Source organism: Vulpes vulpes, chromosome X (genome assembly GCF_048418805.1).
Source record: "Vulpes vulpes isolate BD-2025 chromosome X, VulVul3, whole genome shotgun sequence".
Taxonomy (NCBI): Eukaryota; Metazoa; Chordata; class Mammalia; order Carnivora; family Canidae; genus Vulpes; species Vulpes vulpes.
Window position 1 is genome coordinate 61790217 of NC_132796.1, and position 23807 is coordinate 61814023.

A 23807-nucleotide genomic window follows, 5' to 3' on the forward strand; every position below is an offset into this window, starting at 1 on the left:
TTAATGTCCAACATGTAAAAAATAAAATAAAATAAAATAAAATAAAATAAAATACTTGCAAACCAAATCCAGCAGCCCATTAAAAGGATCATTCACCATATTCAAGCGTGATTTATCCCTAAAGATGGTTTAACATACACAAATCAATCAATGTGATACAAGGTATTCATTAATAGAATGAAAGAGAAAAATTATATAATCATCTCAGTTGATGCAGAAAAAGATTTTGACAAAACTCAACATCTATTAATGCTAAAACGTCTTAATAAATTAGGCATAGCAGGAAGAGATCTCAACATTAAAAATAGCCATATATGGGGGATCCCGGGGTGGCTCAGCAGTTTAGCGCCTGCCTTTGGAGCAGGGCGTGGTCCTAAAGTCGCAGGATCGAGTTCCGCTTCAGGCTCCTGGCATGGAGCCTGCTTCTCCCTCTGCCTGTGTCTCTACCTCTCTCTCTCTCTCTCTCATGAATATATTAATTTAAAAAATCTTTTAAAAATAGCCATATATAAAAAGTCCACAAATAACATTATACTCAATATTCAATGGTTTAACTCTTTTCCTCTAGGATAAGAAATAAGACAACTGTGCCCACTCATCACTCTTATTTAGCCTAGTACTGGAAGTCCTAGCCACAACAATCAGGTAAGGAAAGGAAAAGGCATCAGAATTGGAAAAGACATAAAATTGGCTCTATCTGGAGATGACATGATATTATATGTAGAAAACCCTAAAGACTCCACAAAAAACCTATATCCAATCAACAAATTCAATATAGTTGCAAGAAAAAATTAACATGCAAAAATCAGTAATATTTCTGTATGCTAACAACAAATTATTTGAAAAAGAAATAAAGAAAATGATTTCACTTTCACTGGAATCAAAAAGAATAAAATACTTAAGAACAAACTTAACCAAAAAAGTGAAATACCTCTATTCTAAAAACTTCATGGCATTGATGAAATATATTGAAAAAGACACAAATAAATGAAACAATATCTTATGTTCATGTTTTGGAAAAATTAATATTGTTAAAATGTCCATACTATCAAAATCCATCTATAGATTCAATGCATTCTCTATCAAGATTCCAATGACATATTTTTTACCAGAGTAGGAAATAACCCTAAAATTTATATGGAACCACCAAAGACTCCAGATAGCCAAAACAATCCTGAGAAAGAACAAAGAAGGGGGAATCATACTTCCTGACTTCAAGCAAGATAAAAAATGATAGTAATCAAAGCAGTATGTACTGGCATATAGATGAATGGAACAGAATTGAGACCCTAGAAATGAGTTAATGCATATATGGTCAACTAATATTTGACAAAAAAGCAAAGAATACTCAATGAAGAAAACAGTCTCCTCAATAAATGGCTCTGGAAGAATTGTATATTCACATACAAAATAATGATACAAGACTTACAAAAATAAACTCAAAAAGGATTAAAGACTTAAAGGTAAGATTGTAAACCATAAAACTCCTAGCAGAAAGGATAGGTAAAAATCTCCTTGACATGGGTCTTGGTGATAACTTTTTTGGTATATGATATTTAAAACACAAGCAGTGCAGTAAAAAAATAAACAAGTGGAACTGGGGGCACTTGGCTGGCTCACTCAGTGAAGCATGTGATTCTTTTTTTAAAAAAAAAATTTATGTTTTTATTTGAGAGAGAGAAAAAAAAAACAGTGGGAAGGGGCAGAGAGAGAGGGAGAAGCAGACTCCCTGCTGAGCAGGGATCCTGACATGGTGTTTGATCCCGGGACCTTAAGCTATCAGGACCTGAGCCAAAGTCAGACACTTAAATGGCTGAGCCACCGAGGGGCTCCAAGCATGCAATTCTTGTTTGTAGGATTGTGAGTTCGGGCCCCATGTTGGGTGTAGAGATTGCTTAAAAATAAAATCTTAAAAAAAAATAAGTGGAACTACATCAAACAAGAAAGCTTCTGCACATCCAAAGAAATGATCAAGAAAATGTAAAGACATATATGTAATGGGAAAAATATTTGTAAAACACGTATCTGATAAACAGCTAATATTCAAATTATATAAAGAACTCATACATAGCAATATCAAAATTCTTATGATCTGGTTAAAAACTGAGCACAGGACCTCAATAGACATTTTCCAAAGAAGATATATGAAGAGCCAACACATACATGAAAAACTGCTCAACATCACTTATCTTAAAAGAAATACAAATCAAAATCATAATGAGATATCATTTCATGCCTGTTGAAATGGCTATCATAAAAAATGACAAGAGATAACAAACATTGGTGTGGATGTGGAGAATAGGCAACCCTTGTGCAATGTTGGTTAGATTGCAAATTGATACAGCTACTGTGCAAAATAGTATGGAGTTTCTTCAAAATATTAAAAGTAGAACTACTGTATGATCCAGCAATTCCACTTCTGGGAAGTATCCGAAGGACACTAAAAATCTATGTCAAAGAAATATCTGCAGTCCCACATTCACAGCAGTATTGTTTTTTACAATAGCCAAGACACAGAAGCAACTTAAATTTCCACTGATGGGTGAATGGATAAATAAGTTATGGTACACACACACACATACACACACACACACACAGAAGAATATTATTCTGCCATAAAAAAAAGGAAATCCTGCCATTGGCAATAACATGGATGGACCTTGAAGTCATTATGCTATGTAAAAATAAGTCAAGCAGAAAAACACAAATACTATATGATCCCACTTATATGTAGTATTTAACAAGAATAAAACACCACCTTATAGAAAAAAGGTCATATTTGCAGTTATCAGGGGTGGAGGTAAGGGGAGGAGGATATTGGTAGAAGGTTGTCAAAATATACAGACTTTCATTTACAAGGCAAATAACTACTAGAAATGTAATGTACAACATGACTATAGTTAACCTAGCTGTATTGGTATATTTGAAAGTTAAGAGTATATATAGTTCCCACAGATTCTCATCACAAGAAAAATAACATTTTTGTTTGTATCTATAGGAGATGATGAATGTTAACTAAACTTCTTGTAATACTTTCACAATATAATTGAAATAATTAATGAGCATTTTCACCTTATACAGTGCTTTATGTAAATTAACTGAAAGAAGATATACAAAATAAATACCAAAACAATAAAAAGAAAAGAAAAAAGAATGTCAATCAGTGCAATACTTTATATTAATAGAATGAATAAAAAATGAATATCTTATTAAGTGCAGAAATAGCATTTGACAAAAATCCAACACCTTTTCATGATAAAAGCCCTCAACAAACCATGAATGAAAGGGCATTTCCTCATCCAGATAAAGAGTATCTACAAAAAATTCACAGATAATATCATATTTAATTGTAAGAGATGGAATGTTTTCAACCTAAGATCAAGAAGATAAAGATATCTGGTCTTACCAGTTCTATTCAGTCTTGTACTGAAGGTATTAGCAATTAGTAAAGAAAAAAATGCATTCAGGTTTCACACAGGTAAAATTACCTGTGCTTGTAGATGACATGATGGTATATATAGAAACTCTAAGGAATCCACTAATGTCTATCATAACTAGTACTTCAATTCAGCACTTTTTCAGGATTTAAGTTCAATATACAAAAATCAATTAAAAATCCAACAATTAACTAAGAAATTTCATTTAAAATAGCATCCAAAAAGTTATATACTTAAGAATAAATTTAACAAAATAAGTGCAAGCCTTATCTACTGAAAGCAGAACACATTGTTAAAATTTTTTTAAATCTAATTAGTAGAAAGGCTACCATGTTCATGAATCAGAAAGCAGAATATATGGCAAAACTACTCAAATTGGTCCACAAACTGAACGTGATCTCTATTAAAATTCTAGCTGGCTTTTTGCAGAAATTGATAAGCTGATACTAAAACTCATATGCAAATATGAAGGATCCAGAATAGCCAACATAATTTAGAAAAAGTAGAACACAGTTGGAAGACTCACATTTCCCAATTTCAAAACTAACCACAAAGCTACAGCAACAAAAATAGCATGGTACTAGCAAATAGTGTAATATTAGCATATATGTCAATCAAGTAGAATTGAGATCCTGAAATAAACTCTTACATATGATCACTGATTTTGAGAAGGTTGAAAAGACATTTAATGGGGAATGTATCATCTTTTCAATAAGTGGGGATGGGACAGCTGGATATCCATATGCAAAAGAATCCAGATAAACTCCTGCCTCACACCATACACAAGAACTATCTCAAAACAGATGAAAATACTACATGTAAATGACACAAGTATAAAATCCTTAGGAAAAAAGGCAGGATCCAGTCTTTGTTATTTTGGCTTAGGTAATAGTTTTTTAGATAGAACACCACAGCACAATTAACAATAGAAACAACAGATAAATTGAACTTCATCAAGATTAAAAATGTTTGTGTATAAAAAATACCCTTGAGAAAGGAAAAATATGAAGTGGGAGAAAATATCTGCAAGTCCTAACTCTGATAAGGACTGGGGTATAAAATATGTAAATACGCTTACAACTCAGAAAAAAAATAAACAATTGGGGAAAAAAGGACAAATTATTTCCAGACATTTCTTCAAATAAGATGTTCAAATGGCCAATATGTACATGAAAATAAGGTTACATCATTAACTATTAGAGCAATGCAGATAAAAATTCCATCAGAGGGGCGCCTGGGGGGCTCAGGGTTGAGTGTCTGCCTTCGGCTCAAGGCATGATCCCAGAGTGCCGGAATCGAGTCCCACATCGGACTCCCTGCATAAAGCCTGCTTCTCCCTCTGCCTGTGTTTCTGCCTCTATCTCTGTGTGTCTCTCACGAATAAAAAAAAAATTATATCAGATATTTTACACCAATGATAGTGGCTATAATCAAAATGATCTACATAAAAATTGTTGATCAAGATGTGGAGAAATTAGGGATCCCTGGGTGGCGCAGTGGTTTGGCGCCTGCCTTTGGCCCAGGGCGTGATCCTGGAGACCCAGGATTGAATCCCACGTCGGGCTCCCGGTGCATGGAGCCTGCTTCTCCCTCTTCCTGTGTCTCTGCCTCTCTCTCTCTCTCTCTCTCTCTCTCTGTGTGTGACTATCATAAATAAATAAAGAAAAAAAATTAAAAAAAAAAGATGTGGAGAAATTGGACACCTTATACAATGATGGTGGGAGTTTGAAAAATTTTTACAGTTCCTCAGAATTTTAAGCACAGAGTTATAATATTAGAAATTTACTTCCAGATATAGATTCAAGATATTTGAATACATGTCCACATAAAAATTTGTATATGAATGCTTCCAGCAGCATTATTCATGAAAAACAAATGTGGAAACAAATCAAATATCCATTAACTAATGAACAGATAAGCCATACATGCTATATACACACAGGTGAATATCATAGAGAAATAAAAAATAATGTAGTACTGATACATATTACAACATGGACAAACCTTGAAAACATGCTAACTGAAAGAAACCAGTCACAAAAGGCCATATATTGTATGATTCCATTTAAAATAATATCCAGAATAGAGCACCTGGGTGGCTCAGGCAGTTAAGCATCTGCCTTTGTCTCAGGTCATGATCCTGGTGTCCTGGGATCAAGCCTTACATCAGCTCCATGCTCAGCAGGGAGTCTGCTTCTCTCTCTCCCTCTAACCCTCCCACATGCTCATGCTCTTGCTCTCTCTCCCTTTTTCTCTCAAATGAATAAATTTTAAAAATCTTTTTAAAAAGATGAAAAGTAATATCCAGCATAGGCAAATTCATAAGACAGAAAAAAGATTAGTGATTGTGTAGTGCTGGGATGGGATATTTGTCATGCTAATGGGTAGGTCATTCATTTTTGAAGTTTAAAATATTCTAAAATTTGGTTGTGGTGGCATTTGAATAGCTCTGTGAAAAAATGACTCAACTGTATGATTTTATTATTATTTTTTAACTGTATGATTTTAATTTGTGAATTTCACAGTATGGAAATTTTGTCTCAATGAAGTTGTTCAAAAATGATCCCTGCTAACTATACCCATTCAACACATATTACTATTATTTTTTAAGTCGAATATTTGCCTGAGAGTTATTTTAGCAAAGTCATTAACTAATGATTTCCATTTTTCTCAAATCATAATGCCATTTGTATTGGCTGAGAATTTTTTTTAAGATTTTTATTTATTTATTTATTCATGATAGACATAGAGAGAGAGGCAGAGACACAGGAGGAGGGAGAAGCAGGCTCCATGCTGGGAGCCCCATGCAGAACTCGATCCTGGGACCCAAGATCGTGCCCTGGGCCAAAGGCAGGCACTAAACCACTGAGCCACCCAGGGATCCTCCGTATTGGCTGAGAATTTAATGATTTTAAAGTTTCTACAACTATCAAAATTTCATAATACGCTAACGTTCACAAATACTTGAATAAAGTTGGAGTGCACTACCAAAGCACTTTCACAGATGGAGATGCATTCTTTTATTAAGTACCTTTTAAAATGTCATTAAAGATTCCTAGAAACAAAGACAAAAAAGTAATAAAGGAAATTCAAAGTACTCAGCTATTAACTCCTAAGTCCTTATGAAGTCCATGAGAGATGGGAATGCAGTTAATTGATAAGCCATAATAATAATAGCAACAAACATATCCTATACTTATAGCACCTGTCTCCCAAAATGCTCCAGTATCTTCAAATAAATGATCAAATATTAATCTCTAATCATCACAGTACTCTTACAACAAGAAGGTGAACTAACATAGAGATATTATAAAACATAAATGGCACTTTGGAGACCAATGTGGTAACAGTATGGCCCCAAAGGAGTGAAGTTAGTCTGGAAGGGTTTTTTTTTTTTCTTTTTAAGATAGAACTGGAAAGAGGAAGAGCTAAGGTGGTAGAGTAGTAGGAGGACCGTAGGCTTGACTCATCCTTTGAATACAGCTAGATAAATATCAAATCATTCTGAATACCCAAGATATCTGAGGACTCACATAAACTGCACAACTAGAGGGAGAGAAGAGGCAACATCATGGAAAGTAGGAGATGTGGAGACATGGTTTAGGGGAGAAAGAGATTTCAGGTGCTGCAGAGAGGAGGAGCCCTGGTCACAGACAGAGGAGAGGAGGGCAGCACACAGAGGATCATGCAAGGAAAACACTTCACCAAAGCCATTGACTGGGGAAAAAAGAGGGGGTGGTTTTCCTGAGTTTTTGCAACCAGTGGGGCTCAAAGTTGAGATTTAGAGGTCCTTGGTGTGGCTAGTATACAGCCCTGAGGACACTGTGATGCTCCTGCACAGAAGGCAGACAGATAGCCTGGGGTCAGAAGGAGCAATGTGAGAATCCCATGGGACACACTGAGACAAGGAGCTGCAGATGCCATATTCCTTCCCTAGCCCGCAGCATAGGCCCAGAGACACCTGCTGATGGCAACTAACATGGACACTGACTCTACTGTGCTTTACTCCAAACCCCATGCTCCTGCACTTTAGTGCAAAGGTCCTTCTGGGTCAAACCTGCATAAGTTAACTGCACAGTGCAAGAAAGTTCAAAACCTTTGGGATGCAGCAAAAGCAGACATAAGAGGTAAGTGTATAGCAATACATACTTACCTCAAGAAGCAAGAATATTTTCATATAAATTTTTTTTAAATTTTTATTTATTTATGATAGTCACAGAGAGATAGAGAGAGAGGCAGAGACACAGGCAGAGGGAGAAGCAGGCTCCATGCACCGGGAGCCCGACGTGGGATTCGATCCCGGGTCTCCAGGATCGCGCCCTGGGCCAAAGGCAGGCGCCAAACCGCTGCGCCACCCAGGGATCCCGCAAGAATATTTTCAAATAAACATAAAACAGAAATAGAACAACAAAAGAAGCCTAAAGCCAGTATAGTAAGGGAAATAATAAATATTAGAGTAGAAGTAAATGATATAGACACAACAACAACAAAACAGTAGAACATATCAATGAAACCAGGAGCTGGTTCTTTGAAAACCTTAATAAAACTGAAACTACAACCAGAGTTATCAAATGCAAATAAATATGAATGCAAATAAATAAAATCCAAAGAGAGAAGAAAAATCAAAACCAATACCTCAGAAATACAAACAATTACCAAAGAATGTTATGAAAATTATATGCCAACAAACTGGGCAATACAGAAGAAATGGATAAATTCTTAGAAACATAAAAAACTATCAAAACTGAAACAGGAGGGGCAAGAAGCCAGAGGAATAGGGGTCGTCAACTCACCTGGCCCCACCAACTTACCTAGATACCTTTCAAAACATCCTGAACACCTACAAATTCGTCCTGAGATTTAAAGAGAGCAGCCAGAATGCTACAGAGAAAAAGGTTTTCACTTCTAAAAAGGTAGGAAGGTGGAAAATAATAAAAAAGAATCAAGTTGGAGAGGGGCATCGTGAGGAGCCAGGCTAAGGCAGGCAGAGTGTAAGCCTCCTCAACAGGAAAGACCTGTCCTCGAGAAGCAGGAACTTTAGAATTTATTTTTTTTAAGATTTATTTATTTATTTATTCATAGAGACACAGAGAGAGAGAGAGAGGCAGAGACACAGGCAGAGAGAGAAGCAGGCTCCATGCTGGGAGCCCGATATGGGACTCAATCCCGGGGGGTCCAGGATCACGCCCGGGGCTGAAGGCGGTGCTAAACTGCTGAACCACCTGGGCTGTCCGAGTAGCAGGAACTTTAAAAAATCCACCCCGGATTCTTCCCGGATGGAAAGGCACGTACCAGGGAAATCAGGCAGAATCGCAGGAGGGACAATAAAGCATCCAATCTCCCAGAGTCACTAATACAGGAAGTGCACCCAGGGGTAATGCAAGCCACAAACTGTGGGCCAATCTCAAAGGGCTGGAGGGCAGGGGGCATCCTGGAGAAGCCGGTCATCAGTCGGGGGGCTCTGGACTGAGGGGTCTGCGCCCCATTCCCTGCTGAAGCCACGAACCCCTCCCCCCTCCCCTCCACATTTCAAATAAATGTGAAATTTCCACATTTATTTTTCTTTCATGTGCATAGAAAATGGCAGTGAAGTGTCCTATGAAAGAGGCAGGGAATGGGCATGGCGCTTCTATACCAGACTGGACTTTGTGCTTCAAAGGTACACTATTCATTTTGAAAACAAAGGATGTTATAGTTTGTTTTTAATTGCTAAGAATTCCTTGGGTTTCCCATTTGTTTTTTTAGCTGTCAGCTTCTTCAAATCTCTTTTCAAATGACACACTGCATTACAAATGATGGCACTTAACCAATGTGGCATTTCCATATTTACACCACCAGGACAGGTGGAAACGGGGAGGGCACAGGACAGCAAGGACTCTCCTGCCACCGGGCGCCCTGCAAGCTAGCATATCAGTGCACCCGGCGCCACACCGGGAGCTTCTAAGCCAGTGTGGACTGGGAGACTGTATTAGTTACTAGCAGGGAGCTGACTCTAGGACTGGAAATCTGGCCCCTGCCATTGTTGTTGTTCCTCCTTGTTTCACTTTGTGCCTGGAAGAGGTAGAGCCTCCAGGGAACAAAGGCCTCACGGGGTAAACAGCTCCCACTGAGCCCCGCACATGGCAGGTGGAAGGGCAGCTCCGCCAGGCACACACACCTGAGAATCAGCATAGAAGGCCCTACCCCAGAAGACTGGCTGGAACGACAGGGGAAGAGCAAGTTCTTGACCAAGCAGTGCTGGAATGCTCCAAGGGAAGTCAGAGGGCTTTATACTATACAGAACTAGAGGATACCCTTCTAATTTTTTTCTTCCTTTTTCCAATACAACTCGTTTTTATATCAGACTGTAAATTTCCAATTTTTTTTTCTTTTCCTACCTTAACTACAATATTTTACCACGTCTTCATTTTTAAGTTTCTCCCTTTTGGACTTTCATATTTCCACAATAAAGTTCTTAGATATATTTTCCACTTCTAGATTCCCTTCAATATGCTCAACATAATTTTGGGAGATATACAAGATATGTTTTTGTTTGTTTTGTGTTTTTTTTTTTTGTTTTCTCTGCCTCATTTTGTTCTACCATGGCAGAAGTTAATAACTTCTAAAACATGACCAGCATGCACCCAGAACTAAGTGTTATACCATGCAGGTTCATTCTGTGAGATTCCTGATTCCCATTCTGCCTCCCCGTTTTATCTCATTCATGTTTTGGAGGTCAGTGTTGAGGCTTTCTACAACTATTTCTGATTTATATAAACTGACCATCTTCTAACATACAGAACTTAATATACTCAGAACCAAAAGGATCAGCCTCTAGGACCCCCAGGTAGACTATATTCTGCCCCCAAAACAACATCATCACCACCACCATCTCCCAGTCCACCCATTTTTTTCTCCTTTTCTTTCTTTTTTCCCCACTTTACTTTTGTTTCTTTTCTCTTCTTTTTTCTTTTCCTTTGTTTTTTAATTATTTGGTATTTTTGAACTTTTTTACTACCTTGTTGTAAAATTTGTTTTTCACTTTAGTGGTCATTTTGTTTTATTTTGTTCTAATCTGTGTCTTAAATTTCTGGTCTCTGACTTTGTCAGAATCATCAAGGTTGAAATTTACTTAGGTCGAGGTTGATATTCCTGACGCAGCCTACTCATACAGCCAAGCTGCACTGAGCAAAATGAATAGAAGGAAGAACTTGCCACAAAAGAAATAGTCAGAAACAGTACCATCTGTCACAAAGTTACAGAATTTGGATTACAATTCGATGTCAGAAAGCCAATTCAGAAACACAATTATAAAGATACTGGTGGCTCTAGAAAAAGCATAAAGGATTGAAGAGACTTCATGACTGAAGAATTTAGATCTAATTAGGCCGAAATTAAAAATCAATTAAATGAGATGCAATCCAAACTGGAGGTCCTAACGACGAGGGATAATGAGGTAGAAGAAAGACTGAGTGACATAGAAGACAAGTTGATGGCAAGGAAGGAAGGTGAGACATAAAGAGCAAAACAATTAAAAGACCATGAAGAAAGGTTAAGGGAAATAAATGACAGCCTCAGAAGGAAAAATTACATTTAATTGGGGTTCCAGAGGTGCCGAAAGGGACAGAGGACCAGAAAGTGTATTTGAACAAATCATAGCTGAGAACTTCCCTAATTGGGGAGGGAAACAGGCATTCAGAATCAGGAGATGGAGAGGTCCCCCCAAAATTAATAAAAACCGCTCAATACCTTGACATTTAATAGTGAAACTTGCAAATTCCAAAGATAAAGAGAAGATCCTTAAAGCAGCAAGAGACAAGAAATCCCTGATTTTTATGGGGAGGAGTATTAGGGTAACAGCAGACCTCTCCAGAGACCTGGCAGGCCAGAAAGGGCTAGCAAGATATAGATAGGATCCTAAATGAGAAGAACATGCAGCCAAGAATTCTTTATCCAGCAAGGCTCTCATTCAGAATAGAAGGAGAGATAAAGAGCTTCCGAGATAGGCAGAAACTGAAAGAATATGTGACCATCAAACCAGCTCTGCAAGAAATATTAAGGGGGACCCTGTAAAACAAAGAGGAAGCCCAAAGAAGTAAGCCACAAAAACAGAGACTGAATAGGTATCATGATGACATTAAAATCATCATTCAATAGTTACTCTAAATGTGAATGGGCTAAATGATCCCATCAAAAGACACAGGGGTTCAGACAGGATAAAAAAGCAAGACCCATCTATTTGCTGTCAACAAGAGACTCATTTTAGACCTAATGACACCTCCAGCCTGAAAATGAAAGGCTGGAGAACCATTTACCATTCAAACAGTCCTCAAAAGAAAGCAGGGGTAGCAATCCTCATATCAGATAAATTAAAGTTTATCCCAAAGACTGTAGTAAGAGATGAAGAGGGACACTATATCATACTTAAAGGGTCTATACAACAAGAAGGCTTAATAATCATGAATATTTATGCCCCTAATGTGGGAGAAGCCAAGTATATCAATTAATAACCAAAGTAAAGACATACTTAGATATAATAATACGCTAATACTGGTAGACTTCAACACAGCACTTTCTGCAAATGACTGATGTTATAAAACCAACATTACCAAAGAAAAAAGAGCTCTAAATGATACACTGGACCAGATGGATTTCACAGATATTTACAGAACTTTGCATTTAAAGTCAACTGAATACACATTCCTCTCAAGTCCACATGGAACTTTCTCCAGAACACACGACATACTGGGTCACAAATCAGGTCTCAACCAATACCAAAAGATTGGGATTGTCGCCAGCATGTTTTCAGACCATAATGCTTTGGACCTAGAACTCAATCACAAGAAGAAATGTGGAAGAAACTCTAACAGAGCATCAGTGAGGGAGACAGAACATGAGAGATACCTAACTCTGGGAAACGAACAAGAAGTGGTAGAAAGGGAGGTGGGCGGGAGGTTGGGGTGACTGGGTGACAGGCACTGGGGGGGGCACTTGATGGGATGAGCACTGGGTGTTCTGCTATATGTTCACAAATTGAACTCCAATAAAAAATATACAAAAAAAAAAGAGCATCCTGCTAAAGATGAATAGGTCAACCAGGAAATTAGAAAAGAATTAAAAAGATTCATGGAAACGAATGAGAATGAAGATACAACCATTCAAAATCTTTGGGATGCAGCAAAAGCAGTCCTAAGGGGGAAATACATCACAATACAAGCATCCATTCAAAAACTGGAAAGAACTCAAATACAAAAGATAACCTTACACATAAAGGAGCTAGAGAAAAAACAGCAAATAGATCCTACACCCAGCAGAAGAAGAGAGTTAATTAAGATTCGAGCAGAACTCAACGAAATTGAGACCAGAAGAACTGTGGAACAGATCAACAAAACCAGGAGTTGGTTCTTTGAAAGAATTAATAAGATAGATAAACCATTAGCCAGCCTTATAAAAAAGAAGAGAGAGAAGACTCAAATTAATAAAATCATGAATGAGAAAGGAGAGATCACTACCAACACCAAGGAAATACAAACGATTTTAAAAACATATTATGAACAGCTATATGCCAAAAATTATGCAATATAGAAAAAATGGACGCATTCCTGGAAAGCCACAAACTACTAAAACTGGAACAGGAAGAAACAGAAAACCTGAACAGGCCAATAACCAGGGAGGAAATTGAAGTAGTCATCATAAACCTCCCAAGACACAAAAGTCCATGCCAGATGGCTTCCCAGGGGAATTCTATCAAAAATTTAAAGAAGAAACCATACCAATTCTACTAAAGTTGCTTGGAAAGATAGAAAGAGACGGAGTACTTCCAAATTCGTTCTATGAGGCCAGCATCACCTTAATTCCAAGACCAGACAAAGACCCCAGCAAAAAGGAGAATTACAGACCAATATCCCTGATGAACATGGATGCAAAAATTCTCAACAAGATACTAGCCAATAGGATCCAACAGTATATTAAGAAAATTATTCACCATGACCAAGTAGGATTAATCGCCGGGACACAAGGCTGGTTCAACACTCGTAAAACAATCAATGTGATTCATCATATCAGCAACAGAAGAACCAAGACTTATATGATCCTCTCCTTAGATGCAGAGAAAGCATTTGACAAAACACAGCATCCATTCCTGATCAAAACTCTTCAGAGTGTAGGTATAGTGGGAACATTCCTCAACATCTTAAAAGCCATCTACAAAAAGCCCACAGCAAATATCTTTCTCAATGGGGAAGCACTGGGAGCCTTTCCCCTAAGATCAGGAACAAGACAGGGATGTCCACTCTCACCACTTCTATTCTACATAGTACTGGAAGTCCTAGCCTCAGCAATCAGACAGCAAAAAGACATTAAAGGCATTCAAATTGGCAAAGAAGAAGTCAAACTCTCCCACTTCCCCAATGACATGATACTCTATATAGAAAACCCAAAAGCCTCCACCCCAAGATTCCTAGAACTCAGACAGCAATTTGGTAGCGTGGCAGGATACAAAATCAATGCCCAGAAATCAATGGCATTTCTATACATTAACAATGAGACTGAAAAGAGAGAAATTAAGGAGTCAATCCCATTTACAAATGCACCCAAAAACATAAGATACCTAGGAATAAACCTAACCAAAGAGGTAAAGGATCTATACCGTAAAAACTATAGAACGCTTCTGAATGAAAGTGAGGAAGACACAAAGAGATGGAAAGATATTCCATGCTCATGGATTGGCAGAATTAATATTGTCAATGTGTCAATGTTACCCAGGGCAATTTACACGTTTAATGCAATCCCTATCAAAATACCATGGACTTCCTTCAGAGAGTTAGAACAAATTATTTTAAGATTTGTGTGGAATCAGAAAAAAACCCGAATAGCCAGGGGAATTTTAAAAGAAAACCATATCTGGGGGCATCACAATGCCAGATTTCAGGTTGTGCTACAAAGCTGTGGTCATTAAGACAGTGTGGTCCTGGCACAAAAACAGACACATAGATCAATGGAACAGAATAGAGAACCCAGAAGTGGATCCTCAACTTTATGGTCAACTAATATTCGATAGAGGAAGAAAGACTATCCACTGGAAGAAAGACAGTCTCTTCAATAAATGGTGCTGGGAAAATTGGACATCCACATGCAGGAGAATGAAAGTAGACCACTCTCTTTCACCATACACAAAGATAAACTCAAAATGGATGAAAGATCTAAATGTGAGACAAGATTCCATCAAAATCCTAGAGGAGAACACAGGCAACACCCTTTTTGAACTCGGCCACAGTAACTTCTTGCAAGATACATCCAGGAAGGAAAAAGAAACATAAACAAAAATGAACTATTGGGACTTCATCAAGATTAGAAGCTTTTGCACAGCAAGGGATACAGTCAACAAAACTAAAACACAACCTCCAGAATGGGAGAAGATATTTGCAAATGACCTATCAGATAAAAGGCTATTTTCCAAGATCTATAAAGAACTTTTTAAACTCAACATCAAAAAACAAAGAACCCAATCCTGAAATGGGCAAAAGACATGAAGAGAAATCTCACAGAGGAGACATCACATTGCCAAGACGCACATGAGAAAATGCTCTGCATCACTTGCCATCAGGGAAATACAATTCAAAACCACAATGAGATACCACCTCACACCAGGGAGAATGGGGAAATGTAACAGGGCAGGAAACCACAAATGTTGCAGAGGATGCGGAGAAAAGGGAACCCTCTTACACTGTTGGTGGGAATGTGAAATGGTGCAGCCACTCTGAAAAACTGTGTGGAGGTTCCTCAAAGAGTTAAAAATAGACCTGCCCTACGACCCAGTGATTGCACTCTTGGGGATTTACCCCAAAGATTCAGATGCAATGAAATGCCGGGACACCTGCACCCTGATGTTTCTAGCGACAATGTCCACAATAGCCAAACTGTGGAAGGAGCCTCGGTGTCCATCGAAAGTTGAATGGATAAAGAAGATGTGTTTTATGTATACAATGGAATATTACTCAGCCATTAGAAACGACAAATACCCACCATTTGCTTCAACTGGATGGAACTGGATTATGCTGAGTGAAGTAAGTCAATTGGAGAAGGACAAACATTGTATGTTCTCATTTTTCAGGGAATATAAATAATCGTGAAATGGAATAGAAGGGAAGGGAGAAGAAATGTGTGGGAAATATCAGAAAGGGAGACAGAACATAACGACTCCTAACGCTGGGAGACGAGCTAGGGGTGGTAGAAGGAGAGGAGGGCGGTGGTGGGGGTGAATGGGTGACGGCCACTGTGGGGGGCCTCTTGACGGGATGAGCAGTGGGTATTATTCTGTATGTTGGTAAATCGAACACCAATAAATAATAGATTTATTATAAAAAAAATCTTATAGAATAACTAGCATGGATTGAATGTTTATATCTCAGTGGAATTCATATGTTGAAGCCTAATCCTCAGTGTGATGATGTTTTGAGGCTGGGCTTTTGAGAGGTGATTAGGTCATGAAAATGGAGCTGTCATGAATGGGATTATTTCCCTTATAATAATGAACCCAGAGAATTCCCTTGCCCCTTACACCATATGAGGACATAGGAAGAGGCCAATCGTTTATGAATTAGGTAAGCATAAAGGAAGCATCCCTTTACCAGATACCACAATTAGGTAAGCATAAAAGAAGAATCCCTTTATCAGATACCAAATCTGTCAGTACGTTGATCTTGGGCTTCCTGGCTTCCAGAACTGTGAGATTTAAACATTTGTTGTTTAATTCACCCAGTATATAGTATGTTTGTTTTAGCAGCCCAAATGAACTAAGACATTTTTATGGACTACACTTCCTCAGGCTGCTTTGATTTCTCTCAAATCTCAACTAATTAAAAGAAAGGTGGGGCAAAGTGATGCCCCAAGGATTCTCTGCAAACACCTTTTGCCATACTGTCTAAGGTCAAGTTAGAGAACATCCAGTATAATATAAATAAGTACACAGCTTATATTAAAGTTGATGGCTAATCTCCAGCCAGCACTACGGCTATTTCTTCTTCAACTACCCTGTGATAATTGTGGACTCTGCAATATGATATTTTACTTGAAATTGAATGTACAGGAGACCTGGACTAGCAGAGCTTCATTAACTTTCCAACTACATCATAAAAAGTGTAAGAAAGTTTATGTTCCAAGTAATGCGCAAGTAGCCTTACACTGATTGTTATGTAATCATGGCATAGCTTTCCTGGGAAATAGATATTATTAACCACATTATACAAATAAAGAAACTGTTACACAAAGAATTTGTGGCACTTGCCTGAGGTCACACAAGTAGAAAGTGGCAGAATCTAGATTTGAATCCAAGTCTACTGGGCTCTAAGTCAATGCCCTTCATTGTTATGTCATACTGCCTTTCTTTAAAGAGATTACTATTTTTGGGATCCCTGGGTGGCGCAGCGGTTTGGCGCCTGCCTTTGGCCCAGGGCGCGATCCTGGAGACCTGGGATCGAATCCCACATCAGGCTCCCGGTGCATGGAGCCTGCTTCTCCCTCCGCCTGTGTCTCTGCCTCTCTCTCTCTCTGTGACTATCATAAATAAATAAAAATAAATAAAAAAAAAAAGAGATTACTATTTTTTTAAAGATTTTATTTACTTATTCATGAAAGACAGAGAGAGAGAGAGAGAGAGAGAGAAGAAAGAGAGGCAGAGACATAGGCAGAGGGAGAAGCAGGCTCCATGCAGGAAGCCTGATGTGGGGCTCCATCCCAGGACTCTGGGATCACGCCCTGAGCCAAAGTTAGACACTCAACCACTGAGCCACCCAGGCATCCCATAAAGAGATTACTATTCAGAAAAGTTGCTAAGTTGTATTTCTTTTAAGGGGTTCTTTTAAATAAAACAAATTTAATCCCTTTAAAATTTCTGTCAGGAAAAAATAGAGTATAAAAAAGCATAGGTTAAATTATTTTTAAGGGAGTGGTTAGTTGATGAAAAAAATAAAAATTAAACTGTACATCCAGACTTCCAGATAATTCTAACACAGTTGAAATCATTAGGCTGTATGATAAAGCAGAAAAAATACACATGATATATTTCTTAGTTGGAATAATGGTTCTGTCATGTACTTACTGGCTATGTTATCCTGGACAAGTTATTGAAATATATATAAAATATCTATATGTCCAGAAGATTATATGACATCAGGTATATAAAGTGACTGATGATGCCTAGTATGTGAAAGTCCCTCAACAGATGGTAATGTTATTGTCATTACAATTATTAAGAACAACACTAAAGGGGTTAAAAAAATACAAAAGAGAAGGTGAATTAAAGCTGGTTTGGTGGAGAATCTTAATTGTATGATTCAATGTTGCTTTAAGCATGCTTTAGGAAAGAACAAACACAGGAAAATGAGTAGATTCTCAGTAATAAATGAATATTAATGATGATACCCTGTTACTGCTTCTCATATTGAAACATGAAGCTATAAACCGGAGTTAAGAGAAATTGGTTCCTTACATTGGTTGAAAATAGCCAAAAGATCTTAAGTCCAGATTAAACTAAAATACTGTGGCTGAAAAATTCAAAAGGTCTAGCCAGTAGCAAAGAAAAATAGCAAACACCCATATCCTGCTATTCAAATTCTCAGAAACATATTTTTCAGAGAAAACTATGGTCTTAGATGTTCTGAGGTGGGCTTGCACCTCACTGTTGAGATTATCTGAAGCATATATAAACAACTGAATATGTAAAATAGTGAAGAAATAATACCTATTTTTTGCACAGGTTTAAAGTTACTTTAAATTTTACTCTGAACAACTCTTCCTATAAATATTTTTAAAACCTGATCAATCTTCCATTTGATGTTTTAACAGGGCATTTACTTTTAGAAAAAGCAATTGGCTGAGCTATTGTATTCTCTGACTTCTTAACCATTATCTCTTGGGGAAATGACTGACTTACCTTGCCAAACTGCCACTTTGAAGCAAAAAAAAAAATCTCAAATTACTTCAAAATATGAATTAAGTGAGCCAAGTCTCATGTTTAATTGGATATCAAGCGCAGCTTTTTATTCCAAAGAAAACTTTTTAAAACCTTATAGAATAAATGTATACATTACCTGGTAATTGTTTTGGTTTTGTGATAACCTCAGCTGGTTTGATGAAGCAAAATGTGATGAAAAATTACTCCGTGATGGATTTGTATTACTGTACATTGTAGTAGCTACTGTATGTAATGAGGTCCGTGGTGTCAAATGGTAGTCTCTGTTTTGATATAGTACATTGTCTGAAAAATCTCTAATATTTACCATTTGGGAATTTGGCATATTTCTTCCTGGTCCAGGCAATGCTGTACTTTGGTTCTCTGCTCCATGGGATCTACCACTTTCATAAAATCTTGAGTATCTTGGTATCTGTGCTCCCATCAATGCCAACTCTTCCTCTTTGGCATATTCATCATCAGCATCTCCAGTCTCCATTGCAATGGACAAACAAGTTCCTTCTGCTGACCTATGCTTCTGTGGGGCATTTCCTCCTAGAATTCTCTGGGGGTAGTCACTAACAGCCAATGAAAATACTTCGCGGATTTCCAAGTTTTGTGTTCTACAGTAAGGGTCTCTAATAGGTGGCTTTTTTCCACATAAGTTATGTGAGGCTAGACCTGTGTGTTCAGGCTTATATGACCTTTGAATTCCAACTGGTTCAATTTTGCAAGGTCGGTGGCATTCAGATGACTTTTGAGGTACCATTATCTCAGAGGCTTGCATTGAAGAGCTTCCATAGTTTTTCTTGGTGTGGCTGTAAACTGAGTTTCCAGCATTTAGCACGCTTGTCTGTCTTGATAAGATAATTGTTTTTTCACCTAAGAGCAGAGAGGCATTTTTACAGTGTGCTACTTGTCTTTGAACAGGAATGTGCAACTGAAACTCAGTATCATTTTTACTGGCTGTTTTCTGAACAGGAATTTTATGTGCTTCTGTAAGTTGTGTATCTGAAAGTTTGGTTGTCACTTGCCTACTTGATGAACTTGCTGGACTGTATGTACCAGTTACAATGACATCATTATTGGCAGATGTCCAAGAAGACTGTTGGCTTGAGGGTCTACTGATGTTAACTACATTTCTGACTGTAATGTCTGGAGCTGTCAAAGAGGTACCAGCAAGTGTTCCTGTTGTTGCTCCTGATTCAGAATTCTTACTACTCATTTTTCTTCTCTTATTGCCAACCCACGTCTGTAAGGATAAAAAATGACAATATAAAAATGTTCTTAACAAAAACAATAAGAAAAAACACTTTCAATGTGATAAACTGTACTCTCATTTGTCATAGGAGTAAGTCCTATACAAATTTAAAACAAAAAAGATACAATAAAAGAAAAAGTAACTAAAGTATAAGATTAAAAAATAAAAATAAATAAAGTATAAGGTCAGACAAGAGCTTACTCTTAACAAATATCTAGGAACTTTGATAACAGAATTGTATTATTGCTTCTTTCCTCAAAATCCATTCAATTAATCTGTAGCAAGAATCCTAAAAATGTTTATATCCCTTGACCTAGTAAATCCGTTTCTAGGAATTTACCCTAAAAATAATCATAGATATATACAAAGTTTATATGCAATTAAGTTCGTCATATATTTATTTATAATAGTAAAAAGTTGGAAGCATACTAAAAGTAGGATGCTTAACAACATTGGAAAATGCTCAGAGTATTGTTAAATAACTATATACTTGTAATCTTCAGGTTTGACAACTTCTGTTCTACAAATATATCATAACTTGGTTAATTTATTTATTGCTAGTTACTAAAGGGTTATTTTAGAAGTACTCACTATTATAAATGATACCAAAATACATGTCACTGTATGTGCATCTTTGTGCTACTGGTCCATTAGAATGCTATCCTAGAAGGGAAAGTGTTGGGCATTTTGATACTTTCAAAGTACCCTCCGATGTATGAGTTCTGGTTTCCCTACACCCTCAACAACATTTTGCGTTATCTTTTTGTAGTCTTTAGTAGCCTAGGAGTAAATGTAAGGTATATAATCACTGTTTTCATTGGAATTTCTATGGTTACTATATTACTTTAATAAACTGCCTATCCATTAACTTTACTCATTTTTACATTGGAGTATTTATCTTTTTAAATTGATATATAAAACAATTTTTTATCAGAGATAGCAACACTTCATCACAAGTTACAAATACTTCTCCCAGTCTGTCATTAATTTATGGTAGTTATTTCCTTCTTTAGAGTTCTCTCTACCTACCAAATTTTATATAGTAAATGTGTATTACTTTTATAAACAGAAAGATCATTATTAATAAAATAATACAATAGGTTAGCATTTAGGTTTAATTTAAAAATATGTACTTTTATATAAGTAATTTGTTTTAACAATCACAGTGATATTACACTGAATCATAATTATGCAATAAGAAATATGCTCTAAGAAATACTACATTCCATAATGTGATCAGTAAACTTTGTAACTATTTCAAAATGCATACCATATTTATAAACTACCAAAACACATTATTATATTTTTTTTAAAAATAAAATAAGTGAAAATATTAAATGAACTAAACTACCACAAACATGGTGCAGGGTATATTTGTTAACTTTTATGTGATGTGTTTTTTAAGACCACAAAAATTACTCAGTTTTTTATGCTTACACCATTAATGTTGCTGTAATTCTACAAATAAAAGATAACATATATTGAATCCCTATTATGTGTTTATATATATTAGCTTATTTGATTATTCTTTCTAATTGTATAAATGAAAAAAAAACTGGGGTTCAGAAGTATTAAGTAGCATACAGAAGGATAACGTGTCAGCAAGTGTTGGAGCAAGGATTCAAAATCAATTTTACTTGACCTCAAAGCAAAATCTCCTTCCACTATGACAAGAAACTCCTGAAATGGTCATCTTTATTGGCCATTTTACTTTTATAATTAGTATTTTTCTATTATTTTTTTTAAATTTTATTTTAAATTTTTATTTTTATTTATGATAGTCACACACACACACACAGAGAGAGAGAGAGAGAGAGAGAGAGAGGCAGAGTCACAGGCAGAGGGAGAAGCAGGCTCCATGCACCGGGAGCCCGACGTGGGATTCGATCCCGGGTCTCCAGGATCGCGCCCTGGGCCAAAGGCAGGCGCCAAACCGCTGCGCCACCCGGGGATCCCTATAATTAGTATTTTTCTAACAAGAAAAATATTCTAGAGATGTAGATGCTCTATTTTGCTTCACATGAGGCTGTGGGAATTTTAAACTCATTCTAATTTAGTTTTATTAAACAGCAGAGGTGAGAATTACAAGCAGAGGAACAAAGAAATAAAATGTCAAAGGAGAATGAGGCAGAGTAGAAAAAGTGAAAGGTTTTAAAGTATATACTCGAAATATTTTTGGATAAATATAATTTCAAGGTATGGTTCAAAAAGGTGAATTTTACAAATATTCAAAATAAGTTACTCTCTTATGGTTTTTCAAGTATGAAAAACATGCATAGGAAGTATAATGTGTTTGTTCATAATTTTTTAAAATGTACAATCATTACACTCAAAAACTTTCAGTGGGATGGCATAGTGAATTTTTAATATTTTAACTCAAAGACTACTAAATCTGGAGGGTAGCTCTGGGCAATATTTCTAAGAAAACAAATAAACGTCCTCTACTATAACTACCTTAACGCAGGAAGTTTAAGAGTGATCTTAGTGAATAGTTTTACATAAAATGTTAAATAAGCCATAAATTTGCAACCTAAATATAGAAATATACATATATAGAAATGCTTAGTATATATAGTATATGATATGCATAATATATACACATATATACATATATATAGAAATATACAGTATATACAATGTGTATATTTCTATATATATGAAGGAGCCTCGGTGTCCATCGAAAGATGAATGGATAAAGAAGATGTGGTTTATGTATACAATGGAATATTACTCAGCGATTAGAAACGACAAATACCCACCATTTGCTTCAACGTGGATGGAACTGGAGGGTATTATGCTGAGTGAAATAAGTCAATCGGAGAAGGACAAGCAGTGTATGTTCTCATTCATTTGGGGAATATAAATAATAGTGAAAGGGAATATAAAGGAAGGGAGAAGAAATGTTGGGAAATATCAGGAAGGGAGACAGAACATAAAGACTCCTAACTCGGGGAAACGAACTAGGGGTGGTGGAAGGGGGGAGGAGGGCGGGTGTTGGAGGGGAATGGGTGACGGGCACTGAGGTGGACACTTGACGGGATGAGCACTGGGTGTTTTTCTGTATGTTGGTAAATTGAACACCAATAAAAATTAATTAAAAAAATATATGTATATTTCTAAATATAGTAATTTATGTAGTTTTTATTTTTATTTTTTTAAATAATAAATTTATTTTTTATTGGTGTTCAATTTGCCAACATACAGAATAACACCCAGTGCTCATCCCATCAAGTGCCCCCCTCAGTGCCCGTCACCCATTCTCCCCCACTACCCGCCCTCCTCCCCTTCCACCACCCCTAGTTTGTTTTCCAGAGTTAGGAGTCTTTATGTTCTGTCTCCCTTTCTGATATTTCCTACCCATTTTTAGATATTTATATTACATACTCATCAAAAAGTAAAACGCAGTAGCATATCACATGCATATGAAGCTCAGCTATCTAACAATTTCATTTGTCCAGAATAGACAATATAGATATCACAAGATACATGAACTTTACTAAAGCACAATCCTCCACCTTAAAACACACTTCCTCTTATTTTATACATAATTTCACCAAATCTGGTATTCTAATCTATAACAAATTAGAAATAACAAAATAAGTAGAGCATTGGTGATAGTGATTGCAATTGGAGGCAACTTGATAGCACCGAAATGGAATGTCCATGATATTTTGCTCATTAAAAGGGGGAAGTAAAAAAAAAAGGAGAAGTAAGGAAAAACAGAAGAGAATTAATGTGAGAAATAATTTGTTGTTCTTTAGTGAAGGAGAAAATAAATCCATATAGCTAGCCATGTTATGAGCATTATTATTTTATAGCATAGTACAGTAATTCATTTAATAATGAAACTGAGTCAAAAAGTAAAGGTTGAATTCAATATTTTCCATTGAAGTTAAAGTGGGAAAGTGTATACTTAAGAAATATTTTTAAAATTCTGAAAATAAAGAAAATGTATTGCCTGAGCATTCCCAATAACCGAATTAAATTTTATTTAAATCATTCAATTACATGATCCAAAAATAATGAGTGCCTACAGGATATAAATGATTCTCATTCCAAATACCTCATTGGTGAGAGAAAAAAAATGGGTCAAACAAAATTGATATGATGAGAATTTGGGGTCTGTAGCTAACAAAGTAATACTACAGAAAGAAAAAAAAAGAAGAAAGAAAGAAAGGAA

General features: G+C 36.5%; 1 protein-coding gene across 2 annotated transcripts in view; it reads right to left on the reverse strand.

Annotated features, from left to right (window-relative positions):
• HDX (highly divergent homeobox) overlaps nt 1-23807 on the reverse strand; it is a 213849-nt gene that overhangs the window by 152534 nt on the left and 37508 nt on the right. For both annotated transcript variants that reach the window (XM_026016767.2, XM_072744989.1), the window contains exon 3: nt 18506-19618. In XM_026016767.2, coding sequence (XP_025872552.1) covers nt 18506-19618 — 1113 coding nt within the window. The remainder of the gene's footprint in view (nt 1-18505; nt 19619-23807) is intronic.